This window comes from Aulonocara sp. 'chitande type north' Nkhata Bay, linkage group LG2, assembly GCF_057382095.1.
Source record: "Aulonocara sp. 'chitande type north' Nkhata Bay isolate Kocher_YH1m ecotype deep benthic linkage group LG2, A_spYH_male_GT1.1, whole genome shotgun sequence".
NCBI classification, from domain to species: domain Eukaryota; kingdom Metazoa; phylum Chordata; class Actinopteri; order Cichliformes; family Cichlidae; genus Aulonocara; species Aulonocara sp. 'chitande type north' Nkhata Bay.
In genome coordinates, this window is record NC_141345.1 from 27,650,201 (window position 1) to 27,673,988 (window position 23,788).

Genomic DNA, 23,788 nt, shown 5'->3' on the forward strand with positions numbered 1-23,788 from the left:
TGGCAAACAAAATCTGAATTTACAAGCAATTAAATGCTCCTTCACATGACCTCCTCAGTTCAAACAGGACAGGATCTTATCAGTGTAACCCAGTTTGTCCTAATATGACATCTACCATTTGTTTGACTAGCTGCCTTTGCTTTAATATTGCAGGCATTAAAGGGTTATTACAGTAGTAGTATATTAGCAGTTACATAACATAAATTACAGTTACAACCAATTTATAAGAAAGCCGCATCTTTTTGACGTGTGAGTGTAGAAGTGTGTCTGTGACTGTACGGCATAATGGCTTATTAATTGTACTTTTTGTCTTTTCCCACTAGGTGTCACTATATCCATATGAAATGGTGCTGAAGACAGAAAGATGAACCATGAACCACTGTTAATCAGCCTTGCAGACATAAAGCCATTCAACAACCAACCAACAGCCAGTCGGATTTTTTTTTTTTTACTGTCATTAGTATGTATGGAAAATCTGTTCTTATCAGTCCATATGATACTTTTTAGGTTTTTCAACAACAGGAAACAATCAGTTACTACCTACATTGGAAATACAGGGAGAGCTGGAGATAAAAGAATTACATGTGGGTGGCCAAGATTTTAAGTGGCACTTAATCAATGAGAGTCCTTGAAGCAACCATCCTTCATCTGATTAAAATCTGACACAAAAACAGGACAATGGTTCACATAAAGCAGCGGTCATGATGTCGTCTGATTGACTCCAGTGAAGTAACAGCAATAATGTTGTCCAAAGTAATGCTGGCCTTCATCTTGATCCTTCTCATCCTCCTGACTGTCGCTGGTAATGTACTTGTGTGCCTGGCTGTCTGTGCCTCTCGACGTCTCCGCTGCCTCACTAACTGTTTCATTTTGTCGCTGGCTGTGACAGACCTGCTGCTCGGCCTCTTAGTCCTCCCTTTCTCTGCTCTCCTACAGCTAAATGAAGAGTGGCCACTTGGCGCAGTCTTCTGCAACTTCTATATCTCCATGGATGTTATGTTGTGCACTGCCTCCATCCTCACCCTTCTGGCAATCAGTGTCGATCGCTACCTGGCAGTGACCATGCCTCTGAGATATGCATCACTGGTGTTACCGTGGAGAGTTGCTGTAGCCATGGCGAGTGTCTGGACTGTGTCTCTGGCCGTGTCTTTCTTGCCCATCCAAATGGGATGGAACACCGTTAACGGGACAGTGCAGAACCACGGGCCTTGGGCTTCGGAGGGGAAATGTCGTTTTGAACTGAACAGACCGTATGTGCTTACTGACTCTCTCCTCACCTTCTACCTGCCTCTGGTGGCTATGTGCTGGACCTACCTCAGAATACTTCGCATTGCACGTGCACAGGCCAAGCGCATTGTCAGTGAACGGCCCACTTGCATCACCAGCTACAACTGCAGGAGCAATTCTTCCACTACCACCACTGTGATTTCCAGCATTACAGTTGTGGCACTGCGGGAGCACAAAGCCACAGTGACACTGGCAGCAGTGATTGGGGCTTTTGTGGTGTGCTGGTTACCTTATTTCATCCTATTCACAGTGCTGGGCTTACAGGAGCATCCAGACCCTGGCACAGTGCCAGAATATTCCATTGTGCTGTGGCTAGGCTATGCCAACTCAGCCCTAAATCCAATCCTCTACGGAGCCCTCAACAGGGACTTCAGGTCAGCCTATACCCATCTACTGAGATGCCGATGCCCTATGTACAGCAGGTGGAGGAGCCAGCAGATATCCCCTTCTGTATCAGCAGGTAAAGCTGTTCAAAGTAAGTAAAAGTAACATTTGTACTTTTATAGCTGTTTTCCAGATTAATATCACAAACTACTACAAGATACTAAAAGCACTTGTAAAAGTGGAAAGTGAATCTAGTGTTTCTATTAGCCCATGCATAAATTTATCAGGGGCACAAACAAAGATTTCTATTTTCTCCTCATTATGTTAGAGAAAAAGTTGGCCGTCAGCCATCCAACACCTGTACAAGATCTGTAATGTAGAAACATATGGGGCTTAAAAAGAATATACAGCTTAATGACATCTGTGCAGCAGTGGTAAGAAATATCCTTAAAAATGCATGCATCACCATGTTCTGAAGAGGGAACTGATATAACAGAAATGGTAAAGGCCCCCAAAATCAAACCTTGTGGCACACCATGGATAGAGAACTGGAAGAAGACCAAAGGATCATCCAAACAGATATGAAAAGAACCACTACAAAGTAGAACCTGATACACCCACCCAGTATCCCAGTCTATAGAGCATAATGTGAGGTTCAGCAGTATCAAAGGAAGAGGTTAGGCTCAGTGGGTGAGCAAAGAACAACAATTTTGAGATTGGTCTTAAAAGTGCTAAGAAGAGAAAGATTAAGCTTTAAAAAAATTTTTTTTTTTTTAAAAAAATATGTGACTAAATAAGCAGGGACTTGATCGGCCATCACTGAAGTTCGATTACAGTAGGCACATAGGAACCAATACTAGTAAATGAAACATTTTTGAGTTGCAGGTAAAATATCAAGAGAACAGGAGGATGATGTCAATAACTCAATTAATTTCAACAGATAAAGAAAAGAAATAGGTAAAAATCTTCAAATAACAGGCTCAGCTGGGGCAGGAACAGACAGTGAAGATGCTGAATTATTATTATTTCTCACATTTCTGTTTTTTGTTTTTTTTTTCCTGCAGAGAAAGTATGAACATTTTCATAATTGATTTTTGAAATATTTGTGACAGCAGGTGGAGCAGGAGTAACAATATCACAATGTTAAATAAAACCCTAGGACTACCTTTGGTCTTTGAAACTAGGTTTGAAAAGCAAGCAGCCATTGTATTTCTTCTGAAGTTTTAAAACAAACTAAAAGATTATTTAAATGAAAGCAATGAATGGGTAAACAAGTTCAACTTTTTGACGAGAACACCTTAAACCATAAATAAATTATGCAAGGAGAAGAGTACGTCCTCATTTTTAACAGGACATACTTTATCTAAACTGATAAGACAATGACTAATATAACATATATTAAAGGATTAACATTGTTATTAGGGGATAAGAATAAATTGAAAGCATAAAAAAATATCAGCAGAAAAACAATTTGAAATTTGAGACCTGAGTGGGGAGAAAGGCACAAATACTTTTTTAAAAGAATACAGTGATGATCAGAAATAAAAATGTTCCTAAAACAAATCCAAACAACATTTAAACTCAAAGTACAAACAAGCTCCAGTCTGTGTCCTCTGGTATGCGTGGGGCCATAAGCATGCTGGTAACTCGTGATGCTGATAAAAGCTCTGGCAAAGACGTCAGAGTTGTCATTAATTTGTATGTTAAAATCCCCAGTTGTAACCAATCTGGAAAACTTCATGGAGCATGGTATACCACAGCACAATAAAAAGGACCCTTCTTCATGACTTTAATCAGCTGCTTCAAAAAATATCCAACATTCTCTGAACAACATTAGAACCATTTTCAGACTGCAGCGAGACCTCCTCCTCATTCGCTGTTGGCTAATGAGGGTGTAATCACCCGGGCAAACTCTGATGAGGGACAAATATTTGAGTCACACTGCCAGGTTTAAGTAAGGAATAAAAAAATCAGTTTCTTGGAGAGTACAAAATCAATAAAGCTGAGTTGGCTGGCATGGTGGTGAAAAGGTTAGCACTTACAGCAAGAAGGTTTCTGGTGTCTGGTTTCCGTGTGGACTTTGCATCTTCCCTTTACCTGAGTGCGTTTCCTTCAGGTATTTCAACTTAACCACAGTTCAAATACATGCATTTTAGGTTAATTTGTTTTTCTAATTTGGCCATGACAAAAATGGCCACGGATGTGAGGTAGATAATGTGTTTAAAGCAACAGAATAAAACCTTGTATGAATATATGGTTAAATGTGGCTTGTAGCCTAAAGTCAGTAAGACTACAAATGCACCAGTCCAGTTTTTGGTTTCTGACTGTTTTGTATAAGACAGCAAACATTATAGTGTCAATACATTTTACAGTATATCCTTATCCCCAGTTTCCATCTTACCTTGAATTTCCTCAGCCAGAGACCAGCTTACAGAGGTAACGCTGCTGTGCGGCCACACCCCTGCCACCTGCAGAGCAGGTCTAACACATCAAAACGTCATGCTTCAAGAAATGAACAGCAGGACAGCCACAACATCTATCCAATTTGCAAATGGCACTGCTACCACAGATGTCAGTGGTGATGGAAGGTAAATTATTATTCAGGCTATTGTTACATTATGCTTCATAAACATGAATACAGAATGCTGCAGATGAGTTTGTGTCAGCACTGGTGTTATTGCCTGCACAGTCATGACTCAAACCTCATCATATATAAATTGAGTACTTAAAAAAAAAAAATCATGCTTTGCATCCAGACTGGAGTGACAATGCTGCAGCACCAACATTCAGATGAATGTGATGCTATGAAAAAAGCTCTATATGATACCCTGCTTTCAGTATGTCATTGCACTAAATCATATAATGTGTTTCTGTCATACTCTGAAAAATAAAATCTTCTCACTCACACAAATGCACATGTATGTCTTTCTTCATTCTTTTCAGTGAACCCAGGTTGTGCTGAGCTTGTGCTTGTGAGGTGGATGGTGTGCTTACAAAACAACCCAGAACAGGAATCCATCAGGTCGATGACAAAAGGGCAACAAACAGACAAAAGATAGACAAAGATGTACAACCCCCTCTATTTGGAAGCATCCAGTATCACAGTAGAAACATCCATAGTACATCATGTAAGTAGAAATACATTCTGACATCCCTATAGCCCCCACAAACCAGTCCAGCTGAGAACAAACGAGCTGTAATACACACATCTTAGCTGTGTCATCCGCAGCATATCGGGCCATATTGCCATATGCTTATTAGGCTGAGAAATTTGCTTCCAGAATAAAGGAGTTACATTATCCAGTTTCACATCCTGTTATCATTTCTTTCTATGCATTTTGTGACTATCATTGACTTAATTGTTCATTTTATGTGCATGAGCTCAAAGTCTGACTCAGTTACAACAACAAAGGACAAAATCTGCGCCCATATTGCCGACAAGAGCACAGAGCTCTGTAGCAACAAGCACACATACGAGTGTGCGCAGACACACAGTCCATCAAATCTACATTAAAGGACATAATCATTCGAACATGTTTGCCATCCAGTAATTACTTTAACCAGATACTACAAGTTCTCTTTTAGTTTATTACATAATTTTATTGTTGTGATTTTGGGTCAGCTGTCTGATCTGTACATTAATACTGCAGTATTCTTTTTGTGCATACAGCTATTTCCTCCACAGGACCCGTCCTACCTCCTGAAACTTTTATGTGTAGCCCCGTATGTATGTATACATTACCAACGGTGAGTGAATAGACGAGCAAACCTTTGCTCCTTTTCATTTGTGTCTTTATGAATACAAAGATAAGGATCTCTGCAACTCTACGCCTCATCGGTAAGAATCAACTGCACACGCACAGCCAGCTCAGTCCACCCAGGACCAAACAAATGATGCTGCTTCTACTTGGACGGAACTAAAACTGAACTTGTTTAACACAATTAGCTGACTGCAGCCAACTGTCACTCAGGGCAACATATGGCCCTAAAATGCTCTTAATCAGACTAACTGTGGATAGTAATGAAGCACAGCAGGACCCAGTGAAGACCAGCCAATTAACTTGTTGTTCATCAATTTTATGAAGGACTGGATATTTTATATCCTGACACAAGAGTGCACTCCAGTGGGAATACAAAATACCACGTCTTCAGAATGGGAAAAAAAGGAAGAATTGGTGTTAAATTAAAAATGTTCAATAAAATGAGATAACGGAAGGGAGAAGGTGACAAATAGACTCTCGTTACACTTATTTATGTGTTGATAAATATGTGACCTTTCAATGTGTAGCATGTGAAATAATGTTATGTGTAGATTTTAAAGAATGGAGCCCCCTCCATATATTGTTTTACCGTTTATCATTTTGTGGTACAGAGCTGGTAAGTGTAAGCATCGAATCATACTGTAAATGTAACTATGGACTGAATAAATGGCATGCACTGTTCCTCAAAAAGCAAACATACCAATAAAGAGCAGCTCAAATAAAAAATATGATACATACCACCGTTTTTGGAGACAATACAGGCCGTTAAGCATGAACAGATCTTATCTTGTGGGATGATGCAGAAAACGTGTGTGTATGGTAAGGAACACAAGCACATTGGAAACAATTCATCACAGCTGTCAGCAAACATCGCTTCAAACTGTTGCCACATTAACACTTAACCTTCTCCATTCTTCAAGCTATTTCCTTTGAGGAATGACTCAGAAGTGTATACTAATATATATACATGCATGTTAGGTTGTAGCTGGAAACAACTGATTTTACAATCCAGTTCGCCACATGGAAACACTTATTTGGTTTATAGCTAGGAGAGTCATTTCTTCAATTCAACTCTAGAGAAATAACGGATTAGTTTTGATTGTTTCAAGTCTGTCTTACTCAATGCTGAACAGATCTCATACGTATTTCATTCTTCATGTCTTCTAGCAAGGCATTGCTTTCACGCGTGACTATGTAAAATATGAAGATCAAAAAGAGCCTTTGTTCAGCTGCAGACATTTATGCCAAACATAACTTAAGGAATTTATAGCAAATGTAAGCTTGGAAATACTAGACTTGGATGTTTTTCAGAAAAGGCTCTCTCCTCTTAGATGGGGCTTTTTGACAAGCAACGAAATTTTAAGAACAACTTAAAATCGTTTGAGAGGGGAGTTCTGACAGCAAGATGACATTTGGAGTCAGTCGAGTAAAAGTGCAAATTACTACGTGTTGATATGTTCTTATATAAAATTGATGGGATATCATTGATCAGCTGGCAGCTGCGCGGACAATGTCTCAATAAAAAGTGATACTGGTACAGAACATGACATATTTAGCTCAGGCTAAACACCTGACCTGAGAGCAATTAAGTGCTTTACCTCAAGCTGTCAGGCTAACATTGTGCATCTTCTCATATGCAGTAAACAACAAACCCACAGAAAAAACTTTTCTCAAAAAACTTGAGATCCAAGTTTAACCGGTCACATACTTCGTATTTACAGTTATGTTTAAAAAAAAAAAAAAGAAGGAGGTAATTATAAGCCTTTACATATCAGGACAAACATTTTTTTTAAGTTAATGTAGCTTCAGATGAACAACACATGACAAATTACATGGTGTAATTATGTATTTAAGAAAACCTACACCAAAATGCAGACGCAGAAGTTCACTTTTACTGCTTCTACTGGAATTCGGAGGTTAACCAGCAACCAGGTGCTGATACTCAAAAGGATTTGATTAAGTGAGACCCTCTATAAAAGCAGACATGTTAACAGTTTGCTGCTTCTCGAGCATTCAGGTGTGTGTTAACACAATGCTGGTTATCAATCTGGAAAGGATTATATAGAAATCTCCCAAAAATGTAAAGTCCATAACTGTAGAATGAGAGAGGATATTTACAAGTGAAAAATCATTCAAAACAGCTGTCTTCAGTCTTCCCAGGCGTGGACGTCCCAGCAAATTCACCCCCTTGTCAGACCGTGCAATGCTCAGAGAAAATGCAAAAAACACAAGAACTACATTTCAGACTCTACACAGTTGGCATATTAAATGTTAAATTTCATAACAGTATCATTAGAAAAATATAGTTGTTTTTTTTTTAATTTTTTTAGAAGAGTTGCCAAGAGAAAGCTCATTTTCTCTAAAAGTAGAAGTTGGCATAGCTGCATCTGAGCAAACCACAACACTTCAGGAACAATTTCCTTCTGACACATGAAGCCAAGGTGAAGATGTTTGGCCATAATTACAATGCCACATTTGGTCAAAACCAAACATCCCTTCAGCACAAACACCTCGTACTAACTGTCAAGCACAGCGGTGAAGGGGTAGTGATTTGGACATGTTTGGCAGCCACAGGACCTGAACACCTTGCAGTCACCGAGTCAACCATGAAATCCTTTGTATATCAAAGTAGTCAAATGTGAGGTCACCTCTCTGACAGCAAACACTATTGAATCACAGTGTAATTAGTTTTTCAGAGATTGCTGTTGCATTTTGGCTTAGTTTTTGCAGAATAACTAATGACAGTGTAATATGTCATGGGTTGTTGTTCATCTGAATCTGTTATTATCTAAAAGAACAGATTTTGTTTATGATTTTCTAATATGTAATACCTTAGAATAGAAAGAGGTTGTGCTTTCATTTCACCACAACTGTATTTGTTGTATAATATTTGTTTTTTTTAGAGCTGCAGGTTAGAGAGGCTTGTTAAGCAGAGCAGATGTGACCATACCTGTGGCCATCTTTTACCTGACAGTTTGCAGCTTTAAACACACATTACTATCAGATGTATATTATCAGCGTGGCTCTGCAAAATAAATGAATACAAAACTAAATAAAGAAGAAGAAGGAATTTTAAATTGAGAAAGAAACTTTACATTGTGAGAAAGAAAAAGAATAACGTCGGGCTTCCACAGTTCAAAACACTAAAGTTGGTTAATATCAGAGAGAAAATTGATTCTGTTTTTTTCTTCTCCCTCTAGAGTCCCTCTATTCCTACATAAAAATCATGTGTCCCTTGGTAATTCTGGTCACTTGCTGCTCTTCTCCATCGCTGTGACCACTGACAGCTCAAACCACATGAAAACCATTCATCATGGCTCCTTTAACATTAGATTAATGTGGTGAAAACGGAACACATAAACTCTCTTTCTGTCACTCTAACACACACGCACACACAGACAAAAATACAGTACACACACTCAACTAGCCCTATATAAGCTATCAATCATAGATATTGTCATTATTCAAGTCTGTCATCGACAAGCCCCTTTCCTTCTCCCTCTCCCTCAGTCTGTCTTTCTCGCACTCCCCTTTTCTTTCTCTCTGTTCTCCTATCTTGCAAACACACACACACACACACACACACACAGACAGAGGAGAAGAGAGAGAATCATGAATCATAAATCTTATGAATGCCATCTTAAGACTGCTCAGCGCTATGAGAAAGAGAGATGATTGATAGACGTGAGTGAGTGTGGCGAAAGGAAAGAAGACGGACAGAAGGTTGCAACCGGTAACACCGAGGTCAGAGACTGCAGTTCAGGGGTCAGATGTATCAGAGCAGGCGCAATATGGCTGAGAAGGAAGGAGAAAATGGGAGGATGAGGAAAAGGAAGGGAGGGAGTAAATGGTTGAAGGGGAAGAGAGGGAGAGAGAGAGAAGAGGGAGGGAGGGCGAGAGTATGGGGGATGCTGCCACAGTGAGGCTAAAGCCATAACTCATCTTTTATTAAAAATAATGAAAAAAACTTAATGAGTTAATAATATCTGGAGAAAGAGATAGGGAGTGAGAGAGAGATGGAGGAAGGGACAGGAGGACAGAGAAAAGGAAGGAAAAGAAGAAAGGAAATGAGGAGGGAGCTCAGATGGAAAAGAGAACGGGGTCAGTGCGAGTCTCTTTTCACTCTCTGGTCATTTATTCCACTTTTCAAAGTTCACTCAAGATTCATTAGACGAACAGGGACAATCACGGGGATCCCTCTCATTCTGCAGACCTAAATCCCAAAGCCTGCTTGGTAATTAAAGGCACTTAACAACCAATTAACAGTGATGAGCTAAATTAGCAGGATGTTGTCTCCTTTGACTAGGCTACTGCATTATCAGTGTATTGAAAGAGCGATGAACAAACCTCAGTGGCCCGCGTTTGCATGTAGGCAAATGACGGATTAATTACTATTAAAACATCAGCATCTTAATGAGCTTGGAAACAATTAGAGAGGTCGTTAGTGTGTGGAGAACGGCTGAGAACAGAAGAAGGGCGGGCGTGCACAAACAGGAGAGAAATCTTCATTGGGAAGCAATACTGATTAAATGGACGTACGGTCGCACTCATCGCCCAATATCCACGGACTTATTAAATACATGACATCACCATTTGTCTTTTCTACCATCAAGCTACTTTTCTCCTGCCATTATCTTTCCCGCTTCTTCTCAGGCTTCCCCAACTCTGCCTTCGTTTCATCTCTCATAAAAAGCCTTTTTCTTGCTCTTCCATTGCTTTCTCCACTTTCTGCTTTTTAACTCCCATTTCTTCCTTCCCTCCTTCATGCTTGGGGGGCACAGTCCTGTGAAGGAATTTAATATGCAACTTTTATATGAGAAACCAATCGCATACGTCTGGGTCTATTGGGCTCGCAATCTATCGGCCCGGACGGCTAATGCAATAGAGGGAGCCTGGGCTATTTATCACACAGGGAGCTATCTTTTCCTCTCTCTCTCCCACTCTGCCCTCGCTCTCTCTGTCTTTATTCAAGCCCAGATTCCTGGCTGCCACTAAATCAGGCCAACTATGAGCTATGGCTGCCCAGAGGGCATCTCCTCTTTTATAGGAGGATTTGGATTTTGTATCTACTGGTTCCTCAGTGGTCGTTGAGACTGTGCAAACGGAAGCTATAAACATTCAACAAACAAAGGCAACAACTTAAATGTTTCTCCATCCCTGCTGTAATGATCGTGAACGTGCGAAGATATATGGAAGGAGGAGGATGCATAAGGCTGATGAATAAGATATCAAGGACATTTACACTGATGCTGCAAAGATTTGTTTCCGTGCATGTCCTCAGACAAAGAGGGAGAAACGCATGCGAAGATTACACATACACAGACATGTACACATTCTGTGCTGTTAGGATAATGCGACATAATTCACACATTATTGCTGTTACTAGTCACACACAGCAGCGGCGCGACGTCAAAAGTTTCCTGCTGAAAAACAAAAGTGACAGTGTGCAGAGGACGCTGCCCACCTGCAGCAATTAAAATGCCTCCAAAAACCAAATTCATTTCAACAAATTAGCCACATTACTGGCCACTGTGTAATCGCTGATGGCAATTAATAAGAAATTAGTCACAATCAGCCCTATATTAACATCTCACCCAGGGGCCGCGGCTGGAAATTAATAACCGGAGATTCATCTCTCTTACTGTCTCTTTTGGCTCTCTCTCTCTCTCTCTCACACACACACACACACACACACACACACATGCACACACACCTACGCCCACCTATATTGTTCACGAATCACCTCTAAGACTGATTTTTTCTATGCGGATTGTCTCATATGATCCACAATCTGCTCATGTCAGCTAGCCAGCTTCCTCTTTACCGGGGTGTGAAAACCCCCTGAAAGACACAAGTGTGAGCATGTGCATGTGTATTTTCTCACCGGTACAGTCAACACATGCGCTCTTAACAGTTTGTGGACATACATTACATAGAGATACTGTATGTCTGTGTGGTGTGTACTGTGCATGTGTGTGAGTCAGGTGCTACATAAAATGGGGGTGGGGGCATGGTGTTTGTGTGTTGGGGGGTGAACTGAGCCCGCCTCTAGGGGTCCTCACACCAATCAGCACAGCGCACCAAGAATCAATTAACACCAGTGGGAGGGGGCAAAGGCTATGGCACCACGCACACTTAGATACACACGTACGCATGGTGTCCGCACGCACTCTGCCCACACACATGGTACTGTCTGAGGAAATATCCATCAGATCACACGCTGCACAATGTGCCAGTGCGTGTGTGTCTTTGAGCGTGCGTGTCCCTATCCCAGTGTGCTCCGGGCTCTCATGGTGTGAGGTTGGGGAACAGATTGGGGGTCAGCAGGGGGGTCAGGCCAGGGTCACCCCCGTCTGAGCAGTGTGTGTGCGAGCGTGCATGTGTGTGTGTCAGTGTGGCCTGATCTGAGTGTGCGGACTGAAGCCTGACCACCACTTCCAGGGCTCACTGGCAGGCAGAAGTGAATAAGATTGATGGTGTTGATTCATACGACGAATTCATTGCTCCCTCTGAATCCATGGAGGATAAATACATCCACAGAAATTATGAAGCAAGGGACCAAAATGAGCATCTCACATTTCATATTCCTCTTTCACTCTTTCTCTTTGTTTGTCCCCCTCTCTCTTTCCCTCTTTGTCTCTCTCTCCGGTGTGGGGACAGCTGCTGGCTACATGAAAACCATTCATCATTGCATCTTTACTATAAAATTATTGACAGAGAGGAGGCTGAGGAGCTATATTGGCCAGCTTTTACAAGGTTGGACAAAGAGAAAAGTCACCTGTGAAAACATAATGAGATCTACGAAGCAAAAAACAAAAGGCAAATGTTTGTGGGTTGCTGCAGATGTCTATAGCTAAAAAGTCGAGCGAAAGCTTTTTCCACCACAACAGACGAAACAGAGTGGGCAAATAAAGTGATCAAAGGTGTCTACCATTTGCCCATGAACGTTCCACTTCGAAACCCCACCTCTTTCCTCTTCCTCTCACTCTACACATTGCCATCTCCATCTGTTAGCCCATTGCACTCATGCATCCACTACCCCCCTCTCATTCGTTTCCTCTCCTCCTATGCTCCTCTCTGGCCTTCCTACCCTCGGGGAGGTAAGGTGATCTCCCTGTGCTGGTGTAAGTGACTGGTATTAGTCTCCTTCTCTGTCTGTCTGTTTGATCCCAGTACTAATGACTCCACAGGGACTGGGGTCTGATAATGGGAAATCAATATAGAGAATAGTGCTCCGGAGTGGCCTCACTTAGCTCTCGCTCTTTCACGCCTCACAGCAAAGTGCCTCTGTGTATCCTTGTGTGTGTGTGTGTGTGTGTGTGTGTGTGTGTGTGTGTGTGTGTGTGTGTGTGTGTGTGTGTGTGTGAGAGAGCGTGCAGAGGACTGTAGTAGTGTCAATATGTGCATGTGTGTTGAGGAAATCTGTATTTAAATATAGACCTATTTCCTAAAACAGACACATGCGCAGAGCATATAAAAGATTTCGTACTAGTGCTGCGTTCTTAATTCAAATGAAAGATTCCCTGGACTGCACAACTTCTGCGGCCTCTGCAATATTCTCATTTCACGTTGGATCAAAACTCAAATTTTTAGACTCATTCAGCAGGGAAACGCTGTATATATCTGAGTGTGTGTGTCTAATCGGTCACACTACGCCTAGGGCAAGACAGGTGGGGCTGGTGGCATGAGGCTGGTGTCCCCCCCCACCCCACCCCCAGCCCCCACCCTGAGGGGCCAGAAGGCCCAGCAAAGCAGGGTGCTGGAGTAGCTGCCTCTGCCAGGTACCAGAGCTCTATGGCTGGTGGCAGCTGGTCCTCTGTCCCTCCCTCCTCTGCTCCCCTGCATGAGCGCCCCGCGGGCAGGCAACAGGAGGGGTGAGGAGGTCAAGAGGCATGAGAGAACGGGTGGAACAGCGGCGACATGCAGCATAATCGGCTTTTATGAAGTGGAGAGAACACAGACAGAGGGAGACGGGAAACACTGCACTGACACAATGCAGCTGACTACAAGCAGTAATGAATTAACACATTAGTGCCACGACCAGGGGCGTTCAAGAGCACTCAGCTGCTCTTAAGCACAAGCCCACCCTGGCACGCTCTCTCTCAGACATGCACACATAAATCAGTCATTATAGATAAAAAAAAAACAACCCACACACTCACTTATTAATTGCATCAGTCATTTTGTCAATGGCAGATCCCTTTGAGCTATTGAGTGTGATGAGAGACTTAAAAGCAGGGAAACTTTTACTTAGCCTTCAGCTCACATCTAACAGGTCAACTTCCAAACGTACAGCTAGATACACACGCACACACGCGCACACAAAGAAAAGAGTATACTTTGAGAATCCTCTTGTTCAAACTCAAGCCATGTGTCCAATTATCATCAGCCCCCCGGACTAATGCCTTAACTCTTTCTCTCACATCTAAGTCTTAGCCATCCACCCATCCATCCTGGGTTTTTTTTGCTCTTGTCCATCCCTAAAATCCATGTCTGTGCGGTTACTTACTTCCCTTTCTCACTCTTTTCCTCCCCCTCCCTCCGACTCTCCCTCCCTGACTTTTAACCAGCGTGAAGAGGCAGCCATGCATTCAACCATCAGACAGGCTAACATGGTCTACACACACACACACACACACACACACACACACACACACACACACACACACACACACACACACACACACACACAAAACCAAAGCACATTGTTTTTTGAGTTTAGCAAAAAAATGCAACATTCACTGAAACAAATACCATCCCTATACATAAATAAATAAATAAATAATAAACTTGTGTCTTATCTAAACACAGGAAGATCTACCACTACGTTTTTAAAATCAGCCCCTACAACATTTAAAAGGCAAAAGGTGTGCTATCATCTGTCTTTTAGGGAAATATAAAATAGATTCCCTCCAATAAAATGAACCTTTTGGGATTATAACCTTCATATTTGGTCATTAAAACCCTTTAATATCTACCAGGCCATATAACTGACATTTACGGTGACATTTTACATGGTTTATCTGCTTTTTAAGTGTCTTGCAGATAAGAGTGTCCACACAGGAGCACAGAGCAGTGTTCCTGTGACAGCCCAGGGATGAGGATGGTCCTGTCTGTGTCCCTGATGGGGGATCCCATTGCTCTCTTCTCATCCAACAATCCCACTGAGCATGTCAATATGAAACACTATCTCCCCCCACACTGGGGCCATGCAATCCCCCCCCCCCCCCCCCCCCCCCCCCCCCCGTTACAGACAAGACGGGCTTATGCTGCATCTGTGAGGGGGGGACTCATGGCGTGGGTATGGAGAAAAGTGTAAATTAGACTAAATCAAGTCTCCCAACAGTAAAACACATTTTCACTATATTGCGCTCAATGTAAGCGTGATTTACTACACGACTTCTGGTGTATGTGCGCAGAGGAGAAAAAAAAGCGGGCCGTAAAGCTTTGTTTACCCAACTTTAGAAAAATCCACAGCCTTGTAAATGTTGTCAGATGGCCAATGCCAGTGTCTTTCAGCTTAATACCACCTATATTAAATAGTTTAAATATTTCATAAGGGCGGTTTTTAGAGCGAGGGAGGGGAAATCGTTAGCTGCGGTAAAGTTTCATTAACTGGTCCCCATTTCGCTGCGAGGCAAACTCATCTCCTCTTATTGTAATAAAACAATCTCTCTCTTTCTCTGGGTTCTGCTCTCCACTCATCTCCCTCTCTCTCTCCCTCTCGCCTCTCTCCTTCTCTTTTACATCATAATAATACACTACATCCCCTTTAAATGCACTATTACTTACCGCTGCCTTTTCATATTGTAACATCACGGGCACTTTAGCGACAATATAAAAGCGTGTCATTCATTATTCAGAAGCAGCCGGCCTCGTCCCCCTTTTAAAAAGTCAGGCGCGCTGCTGAAATTGATAACGGCGAAGAGACGCGCAATAAAAACGCAGCCCCCGGGTACCGAGCTGCAGCCCAGACCCCCGATTATGCAGATCAAGTGGTAATTTCTCAAACAAATCGCACTCTTTCACTCTTTTGTTGTCGTTTCTTTTTGGACTTTTGGAATCAGGGTGTCAGCTTTATATTGCCTGTGGAAAAAAAACGAGGATTGATGTGCATCTTAATTGTACCGGCGGTAGGTTTTTCCGAAACAGTGCCTAAATATTTTGGTCTAAACGAGATCACCTTAAGGCTGCTTTTGAAATGGACCCTCAGCATCTTTTTTTAAACTTATATTTTTTTTTCTTGCTGTATCCACGACCCAATGAAAAAGTCCGGCACTTTTTTTTTATCCAGCATTCACGCGATCAATGAATTGACAAACCTGGCAGAATGCAAGCTGGGGTTTCTCCTGGGCTGTTTTTGGACAACCCGTGCCATCGTGGAATCCCGGAAGGTCAGGGATAACGTGTCATAATCAATCATAATCACTGGATTACACCAGATTACTAACACCCAGCATCTGCAACGAGTGCTCCGTGCGGACTGGTGGGACTACATTCACTCTGTGCAGGAGTCAGGATAAATACAATAATTATTCATTTTCTTGAAACAGCTATTCAGCAGTTATTGCCATGTAGGTGTGACTCATCCTATTAAAAAAAAGTGTCCGTGCAATTAAAAGAAGCTGAATGTGTGTTGTGTTCTGTTCACAACTCCGTCATAAGGGAATAATCTTTGCAAATGTCATCAAGAGAAGAAACATAAAAATGTCTGAAATGATGACAGCTATAACAGACCAATTCTCCCCCATCAAAAGCCACCGGTGAGCTCACATATGGCAGGGCGAACCAGCCAACACTCTGTCCATATTGCCAAACAATCACCCCGGGCCTTGTCCCATCGCATATTGCTTCATAAGACTTTATTGTAAAGGGCGAGATATGGGTTCTTTAAAAAAACAAAACACACACACACACACACACACATATATGTGTATATATATATATATATATATATATATATGCTCCTTTTTTGCATTTGATTTTGTATCACAAGCTGGAATTTAACTATTTTAATGTATTTAATCCGAAGATTTTCCCAGGTCTTAAAGTGGACTACAAAATATGAATTGAGTCGTTTCTTAAATAATTATTGATGATTTAAAAACAGCAATAGACTGACGATAGTAGCAAAAATTGCGCACGAAAACACAAGAAAACAACAGAATCCATATAATGTTAAATAAAGTGTTTAAATAAATTAATTCGGCAATTAAAGCGCAGCAGTTCCAAACCAATCACGGATTAAATACATGAACAAAAGCCAACGAATATAAACCACCTTGTCAATAAATGAGTATGTTGGGTAGCTACTAGTTTGTTAAAGTCCTGTAATGTGATAGCCTAAAAAGCCACCTGCCGCATCCCAACCCCACGCACATTTGTCTGTCCGTGAGACAAGTTAGTGAAAATGTGATTACCCGGTCACTTTGGGCGCCTGTTACATTGAATCTGAGCGGTTAGCAGCTTCCAGAGTCCGGACACTTTATCTGAAGTAGCCCGTGGCTTTCCCTTGTCAGGTCATTTAATGTGGCACTGGCTACCAGGAACAAATAAGGCCGTGTATTGCTTTGCCAAGCTCAATAGGTGCTGGTGATTCTGCCAACGTTCAATAAGGCTGCTGTCGTTTTTTTGTTTTAAAGAGCTACATGATGGGTGTCATGTCATGAATTGGATGTGCGTAATTACGCACTGGAGTGCTATTATCATGGATTTGGGGTGTTTATTTGCCTCTCGTAAGCTGATATTACTTCCCACATTTAATAGAAACGTTCAACCAGAGCATGAAGTAAATGTTTAGAAATTATTTGTAAGTAACGTCACACCTAAACATCCAGAAAATGTGATCACACTCTCTCTGTACTCGGCAATAATGTGGTAAGATTAAAATTTTAAGTGTGACACTTCACGGACACCGAATTTCGTTTTACTGGTTTAAATTTAAAAGTCCGACATTTTACCCACCTGACAGAGTACAAAGGAATATTAAAAAATGCAAATTGTAACAACTAACTCTTTGTATTTGATTATATGGTGCGGACGAAGTGAAGGATTTAAATATAAACTGGGAATGTATCTTCTTCCTTTTTGGTGAGTTCTTTATAAGGTGAAGAATATTTGTAGGGGATTATATCACCAAGTTTTTTTTCTAACAGCTTTCAGCCAGTTTTCGTGTGAACTTATTATTCTTGCACATTCCACATGTGTCAAGAAATGACAGCAGCAGTATGAGGACAAATGATTCGCACTTTGCGTCTAGCCTGAAAAGTGGAAACGGGCAGAATTTTCAGTTCGTCAGACTTCAGGGTATGCAAAAAGTTTTTCCTTTATTTACTACAAAACTTGAAAAAAGTGATTTTTCAGGATGTATTTCTGGATACGAGCAGAACATTGACAGGTAAATGACAAAACGTTATTTGGTTGAAATGCTCAAATCCATCGCCAAACAGCAGAGAACATTGGTCCTTCCCCCCGGGTCCGATTTTTTCGATATTCCATTTACATTTTCATAGAGTTATTGCTTGCTCCCTGCTCTCTATTAGAATTACAAGAAACGCCAAATGAAATACTGACTCACTCAGACAACATCAAGATGCCATATCTTACCATATATATAACACGCTGACGCCCGTGGTTATGTGAAATCTTGATTATTGTGCCAAATCGTTGGCCTACCCCCACTGACATTCAATCAGTCATTCCAGTGCCAGCCAATGAAAGGTGGAGAGGGATGGAGGAGGACGGAGCTGCTAGACGGAGCGTTTTGATGCGCTGAGAGGAGGACAGAACGTCACATCTCGCCAAACGCCCATCAAACTTTCACCACAGCCTGTAGAGAGGACCCAGTCCTCTGAAAGAGGCCTGTTAGAGACAACCGGGACGCGCTGGACTCTGGGTTTACGGCTGGATAGCGATGGCGACACTTCTGATGATGAGTTTTGGTACAGTTTGACCTCACAGCGAACAACGCCTAAAACCCCCCATCTGCTTCAGTTTTCTTGCCCTTTTTGCGACCGAGCGAGGAATGGAGCAAGCACCAAGCGCGCCGAGCCCTCCTCCAAAACCGGCCCATCACGAGCCCATAAGCTTCGGCATCGACCAGATTCTGGGAGCCGGTACTGAGCCAGAAAACGCGCGCACGGCGGGAAGACAAAGTGGATCAGATTTAAGTAACGGAGACGGTTATTACAGTTTGGGAAGCCCGACTGGGGCCAACGCGCCCTCATATACCGCGCTCTCGATCTCCCTCTCCGGTGTAATGCCTCCGATGGAGGCTTCAGGTTCATACGGAGAGAGCAGGAGTCTGGGCAGCCGGGGAGTCATTCGCGTCCCAGCCCACAGACCAGTGACAGCCCCGGGACCCCCGGCCCCCGTGCAAAGCGCTGTTCCTGGCTTTGGAGGTCTGTGCTTCCCTTGGATAGGGAACAGGTTTGCCAAGGACAGAATATCAGGTAGGCCAGCTGTTAGAACTAATGACTTCCCCTCGTTAATATTTTATAATGTTTAAAACGGTAGTAAGTGCTGCTCAGCCATTACAAAAACCAGCACCTCTGCCAAATATCTGTAGAACTCTAAAGCCTATTTAATTTATTTGCCCGTTATTTATCTAAAAAGGCGTAAATATATAGAACATTGTGCAAGTTGTTGTTTTAAAAAATACTAGAATGCACTACATTTACAGACTGTCATTAAACGTCATCATCCGCTTTGTTCAATTGGCTTCAGTTGTAGAACTTGAATGTTTAATTTCTGCGTCACGTTTTTGCGAAAAACAAGCCCAGTGCATTAACACAGTTAAACCAAACAACCTGGCGTTGTTGCAGTTTTCTAATAAACATGAAAGTAACTCAAATAAATGCATTAATTTATGGAATTAAAGATAACTATAAATAAGCTGATTATTGGACTATGGAGTGATTTATCTCATAAATTTCAAGGAAACTGAAGCACAATTATGTAAAATAATAAAAGCTATAACCAGTTCTCTGTATTTATAAGGGTGTGTGAAGAGGATTTGAAACGTTTTTATTACACAAATAGTCCTGTGGCCTATTTTATTGAAGATTAATGGAAGCTTTTATGACCACAGGCCTGATATAATACATGTATTATATATAGTTGTAAATATACAGACACACAATTCCACGGTGATAGACCAAAATGCTTGTTGTTGCTCTTGTTCTAATTACCAGTGCCACGAATATCTAAAGTTCACACAACTTCAAGAAGAAATATTTACTCGCTATTTATTATTGCTTTGTTTCAAGATTTGCTCAGATTTAACTTGCTTAATAAATATAATATAAATCACCATATTTCACATATGCACCGCATAAACAGGGCACTGTTGTCGCACAGGGCAGATTTCTGTGATATTTGGCCTTGGATCTCCACACAGAAATCGTCTGTCTGCTGCTGTATAAAATCTCACCTCATATTTATCGCTGTCTCTCCTTCCTGCAGCGGCTCTGGTGCCATTTGCCGTTACGCGGAGAATAGGGCACCCGTACCAGAACCGGACGCCTCCTAAACGGAAAAAGCCGCGCACCTCCTTTTCAAGAGTTCAAATATGTGAGTTAGAAAAGCGTTTCCATCGACAGAAGTACCTGGCCAGCGCCGAGCGGGCAGCTCTGGCAAAGAGTCTCAAGATGACAGACGCGCAAGTCAAAACCTGGTTTCAGAACCGCAGGACCAAGTGGAGGTTGGTATGAAATGTCATGATAACGTGTCAAAAATGATGCCCGTATAGGAACTTAAAAAAAAATTCCAGGAAAAATCGTTGACTTCTTTATTAGACGCTGAAAACACAAACTTTCCACTTTCCAAGTGACATCTTCCTGTTAACGGACTCAGTCGCAAAAGAAAACGAATACATAAATGTGACTATACATTTACAGAAAATATTTACATTTTAGCTTAGTGTAGTATGTTTAGTATGTGGAAATAATTTTAAAGTTTAAATACTTTAAATTCCGACCAAATTAAATTGAAAAACTTCTAAAAAAAATAAACAAATAAGTGAAACTAATTAAATTAAATAATAACAAGGAAGGGTTTTGTATTGTTTGATTAATAAGCCCTTAATTCACCTTTCAGATTCCCAAAATATTTTTACTGAGTTCATTTTTATGCTTCGAACAGATCTATTGCATCGCCATCCTTTTTCCTAACAAGGCACAGCTGCTGTTTTCATCTTGCAAATAGCAATCTTCCGACTTCAAGACTTTCTGTCGCTCTCCTTTAATCGTACACAGCCTTTTTAAAATTATTGAACCAAAATAATGTTTCATTTCTCTCTTTTTTTTCTTTTTTTCTTTTTTTTAAGGAGGCAGACAGCCGAGGAGAGGGAGGCGGAGCGTCAGCAGGCCAATCGCCTCATCCTGCAGCTGCAGCAGTCCGCCCTCCAGAAGTCCCTCAGCGAATCAGCGGTATCAGATCCACTGTGCGCCCATAACTCCTCCCTGTATGCGCTGCAGAACCTTCAACCCTGGGCCGAGGAAAGGGAGTAGAGACCAGACACCAAGCGGTAATCACTGAGCATCCTCTAACAGCCCTGCGAGGATACTTTAATTAAATTAGACCTACATGAGGACAGTAGGACTTACTGTGATCCTTACTGTGGAGGGGGGGGGGGGGAAAGTGTGACCAGAAAAAAAACAAAAACGGAAGAACCCGATTGAGTGGTTGTGAAAGTGGACCTGAAGTCGTGGTGAGTCCTGAAGCAGAAACTTTATTGGACAAAATGTTGCTGCTCTGTACTTGGAAACACCAGGACTACACAAATTCAAAGGATACGAAAAAAGACTTACCACCATAAAAAATTCACGCCACCATGTGATTGTCCTCTTGCGCTCGTACTTATAAGAGGAGACATGATGGAGGTAATTAATTCTCCACATTGAGATGCAAGAATCAGTGTTTTGTAAAGGTGTGGTTTCTCAGTGCGACCATCGCCTTAGTCTACCCTACTTAGTGGACTTGATTACAGCTGGCTCTGTTATTACCTTTTTTTTTTTCTTTTTTTTTTTAAATTTTAGTGGGAGGATAATCATCTAGGCCTGCACTCCAGCAGCTACACAACAAAGTGCACGGGTTGGAATGTGTTTATGAGAAAGGCCAGATCTCTTTGTGTTTTTATCAAAGTACAAAACAAGAATGTCTGCTCAAAACAACGAAGATAAAATCTACTTCCTCTTTAATTCTTAATTGTTCTGGTGTTTAAACCTTCATTTATAGATGTACTCACTCTGACGAGACTACAGCGCACCATCACAGTCACCTGTAAGGCGCTCCAACAAAATTATAACAACAGTGTTACATTATGGACAGAAAAGAAAAGCTATTTTAAGGAGTAATAAACAGAAAATAGATGCTTGGATTTGGTGGTGCGAAGTGAGGAAAATAGGAAACAAGCTGTAAGTTGGGGAATAAAAGGAGTGATGCATGTTCAGTGATGGTGAAGTTTGGGGGTTTTTTTCCTAACGCACATTATCATGCTTTATTTGTGGGCCGTGTTCTTTGAAACGGAGGCACAAATGTACAAGTCCTTTTGTACTTACGTTGTATATGGGTACAGTATAAAATGTTGTTGTGACCCTTTTGCTCATGTGCTTATTTAAAGGTTTTACCATATAATAAGGTGTAAAACAGAAAAACCGTATGGAGCAACATGGTGGGGGGGAAAAAGCAGACGTTACTTGATTTTATTTCTTGAAAAGTTTATTGATAAATATAATGATTTTTTACAGTATTTCAATACACACATTATTTCATTCTGACTGTTTTAAGTGTGTCTGTCTGTTTGCCTGTCTATCCGTCCGTCTATGTGAAAGTATGTCTGGGGTTTGTTTGTTTTTGCTTTTTTAAATCACTATATTGGTAGCACAGTGAGTAGGCATGACAGTAAACCACTTATAAATGTATTTTTGCACTACTCAGTCTTCAAAAACGATGGCTCTTATTTGAAACATGGCTTCCATTCCTCCATAATCAGTGAAAAGGTCTTTACTTTCATCTTCTGTCTTATTCTCTGAGCTTTGTCCTCCTCTGCAATCTTCCCTTCAACATCTCTCCCTCACAGTGAAGTTTTGGTAGCTCTGAGTTGACGTTTTCAACAGACAGAGTTAAAGACAAACCTCGCCTCTCGTGCAAAAACACAGTCAGCTCATTTGAAGATGAAGCTACACGCTAGAATAAATGAGACTTTAATATTCAGGGAAATGGGACCGTCACACACCACACACACAAACATGTGCACATCCTCGTATTGCTCTCCATCTGCATGCCGGGAAACCTCTAAATGGGCTCTTTATTTAACACCGAGTGGCAGGTAGAATAATTATAGGGTTATATCCAATCTGACAGAAGGACAGACAGGTAGTCAGAGACACACAGACAGACACCAGTGATTCAAGACACTGAGAAGAATCCACAGACACAACAGTTAAATATCTACAGTCGAGTCATTACAACATTCAAACACCGACCGACAATACTGGAACACACATTAGGAGTTAAGGAGGCCTCTGAGGACTGTTGCAAGCTGTCACAAGACCTAAGAATGTCACAAGCTGGGACACATTCACACGTTCAGCTCTGCAAACCTTTAGAGGCCTATGTTTGATTTTATGTCTAAAACTGGCCGAGCTGGCTCGGTGAGATGCTGCACACAGACCGGGCATCCCAAACGTAACCATTTAGCAAGATGTTGTGTATATTGCCACCGAGTTTTATGACACATATTCATTTATTACACTGTAGGAATCTCTTGTGCATGCTTCACAATATTGCTCATGTTCTTTGTATTGACACAGAAATTTGTAATGCTCTTATTTAAGATTCTATTGAGCAAAGTGTGGGTTTGGATGCTCTCTCTGCTAAGTTGCATTCAGGAATTTAAGTCCTTGCATGGTAACAATTTTACATAATTCAGAAAGGCCTTCAACCAAATGCGAGAGGGGCAGTATTTACATAGTGGCACTAAGTGCGCACCATCCAAGATGACACTGACAACAGCAACAAACGAGGGAGGGAGGTGGAGATGAGAGAAGTGGTCACAGAAAGGTCAACTTTGTCTAAAGGAGGCTTTCCAAAACCAGTGAAGGTTTATCGCCTTAGATTTCTTACAGTAGGATGCCTTCCAGAAGGTTTTGTGGAAAACAGTCACACCCAAATTGACAAGCTTCTTGTCTGCCTTCTCTCACAAGTTAGGCTGTTCCTTTTGCTTGCAGATTCTTATTCATCACTCCTTCTCCTCCTTCTTTTTCCTGTTGTTCGTTTCTCTTCTCACACTCTGTGCTTCGTCTGCTGCACCATCTCCCTCGTGTCTAGATGACATTTTCAAAGAGCTGGAGGGACCTCATAATGTTTTCATCCTGTGCAAAGATGAAGGAGAATTAAGAAGTGGTGACTGTGAG

General features: G+C 41.6%; 3 protein-coding genes across 4 annotated transcripts in view; 2 read left to right on the top strand and 1 right to left on the bottom strand.

Moving 5' to 3' along the window:
• Positions 1-387: 387 nt before the first annotated feature.
• hrh2a (histamine receptor H2a) lies at positions 388-4,721 on the top strand. Its single transcript, XM_086263921.1, has 3 exons — positions 388-1,762; positions 4,028-4,199; positions 4,555-4,721. Exons 1-3 carry the CDS (start codon positions 742-744, stop codon positions 4,571-4,573), a joined length of 1,212 nt encoding a protein of 403 aa, XP_086120047.1. The 5' UTR covers positions 388-741; the 3' UTR covers positions 4,574-4,721.
• A 13,464-nt stretch (positions 4,722-18,185) lies between these two features.
• tlx3a (T cell leukemia homeobox 3a) lies at positions 18,186-22,322 on the top strand. The gene is made up of 3 exons (XM_086314824.1): positions 18,186-18,823; positions 19,836-20,073; positions 20,698-22,322. The coding sequence occupies exons 1-3, from the start codon at positions 18,397-18,399 to the stop codon at positions 20,879-20,881; spliced, it is 849 nt and encodes a 282-aa protein (XP_086170950.1). The 5' UTR covers positions 18,186-18,396; the 3' UTR covers positions 20,882-22,322.
• kcnip1a (Kv channel interacting protein 1 a) overlaps positions 22,074-23,788 on the bottom strand; it is a 44,999-nt gene continuing 43,284 nt past the window's right edge. For both annotated transcript variants that reach the window (XM_086314837.1, XM_086314847.1), the window contains exon 8: positions 22,074-23,746. In XM_086314837.1, the coding sequence (XP_086170963.1) occupies positions 23,699-23,746 (48 nt within the window). In that variant the 3' untranslated portion in view covers positions 22,074-23,698. The remainder of the gene's footprint in view (positions 23,747-23,788) is intronic.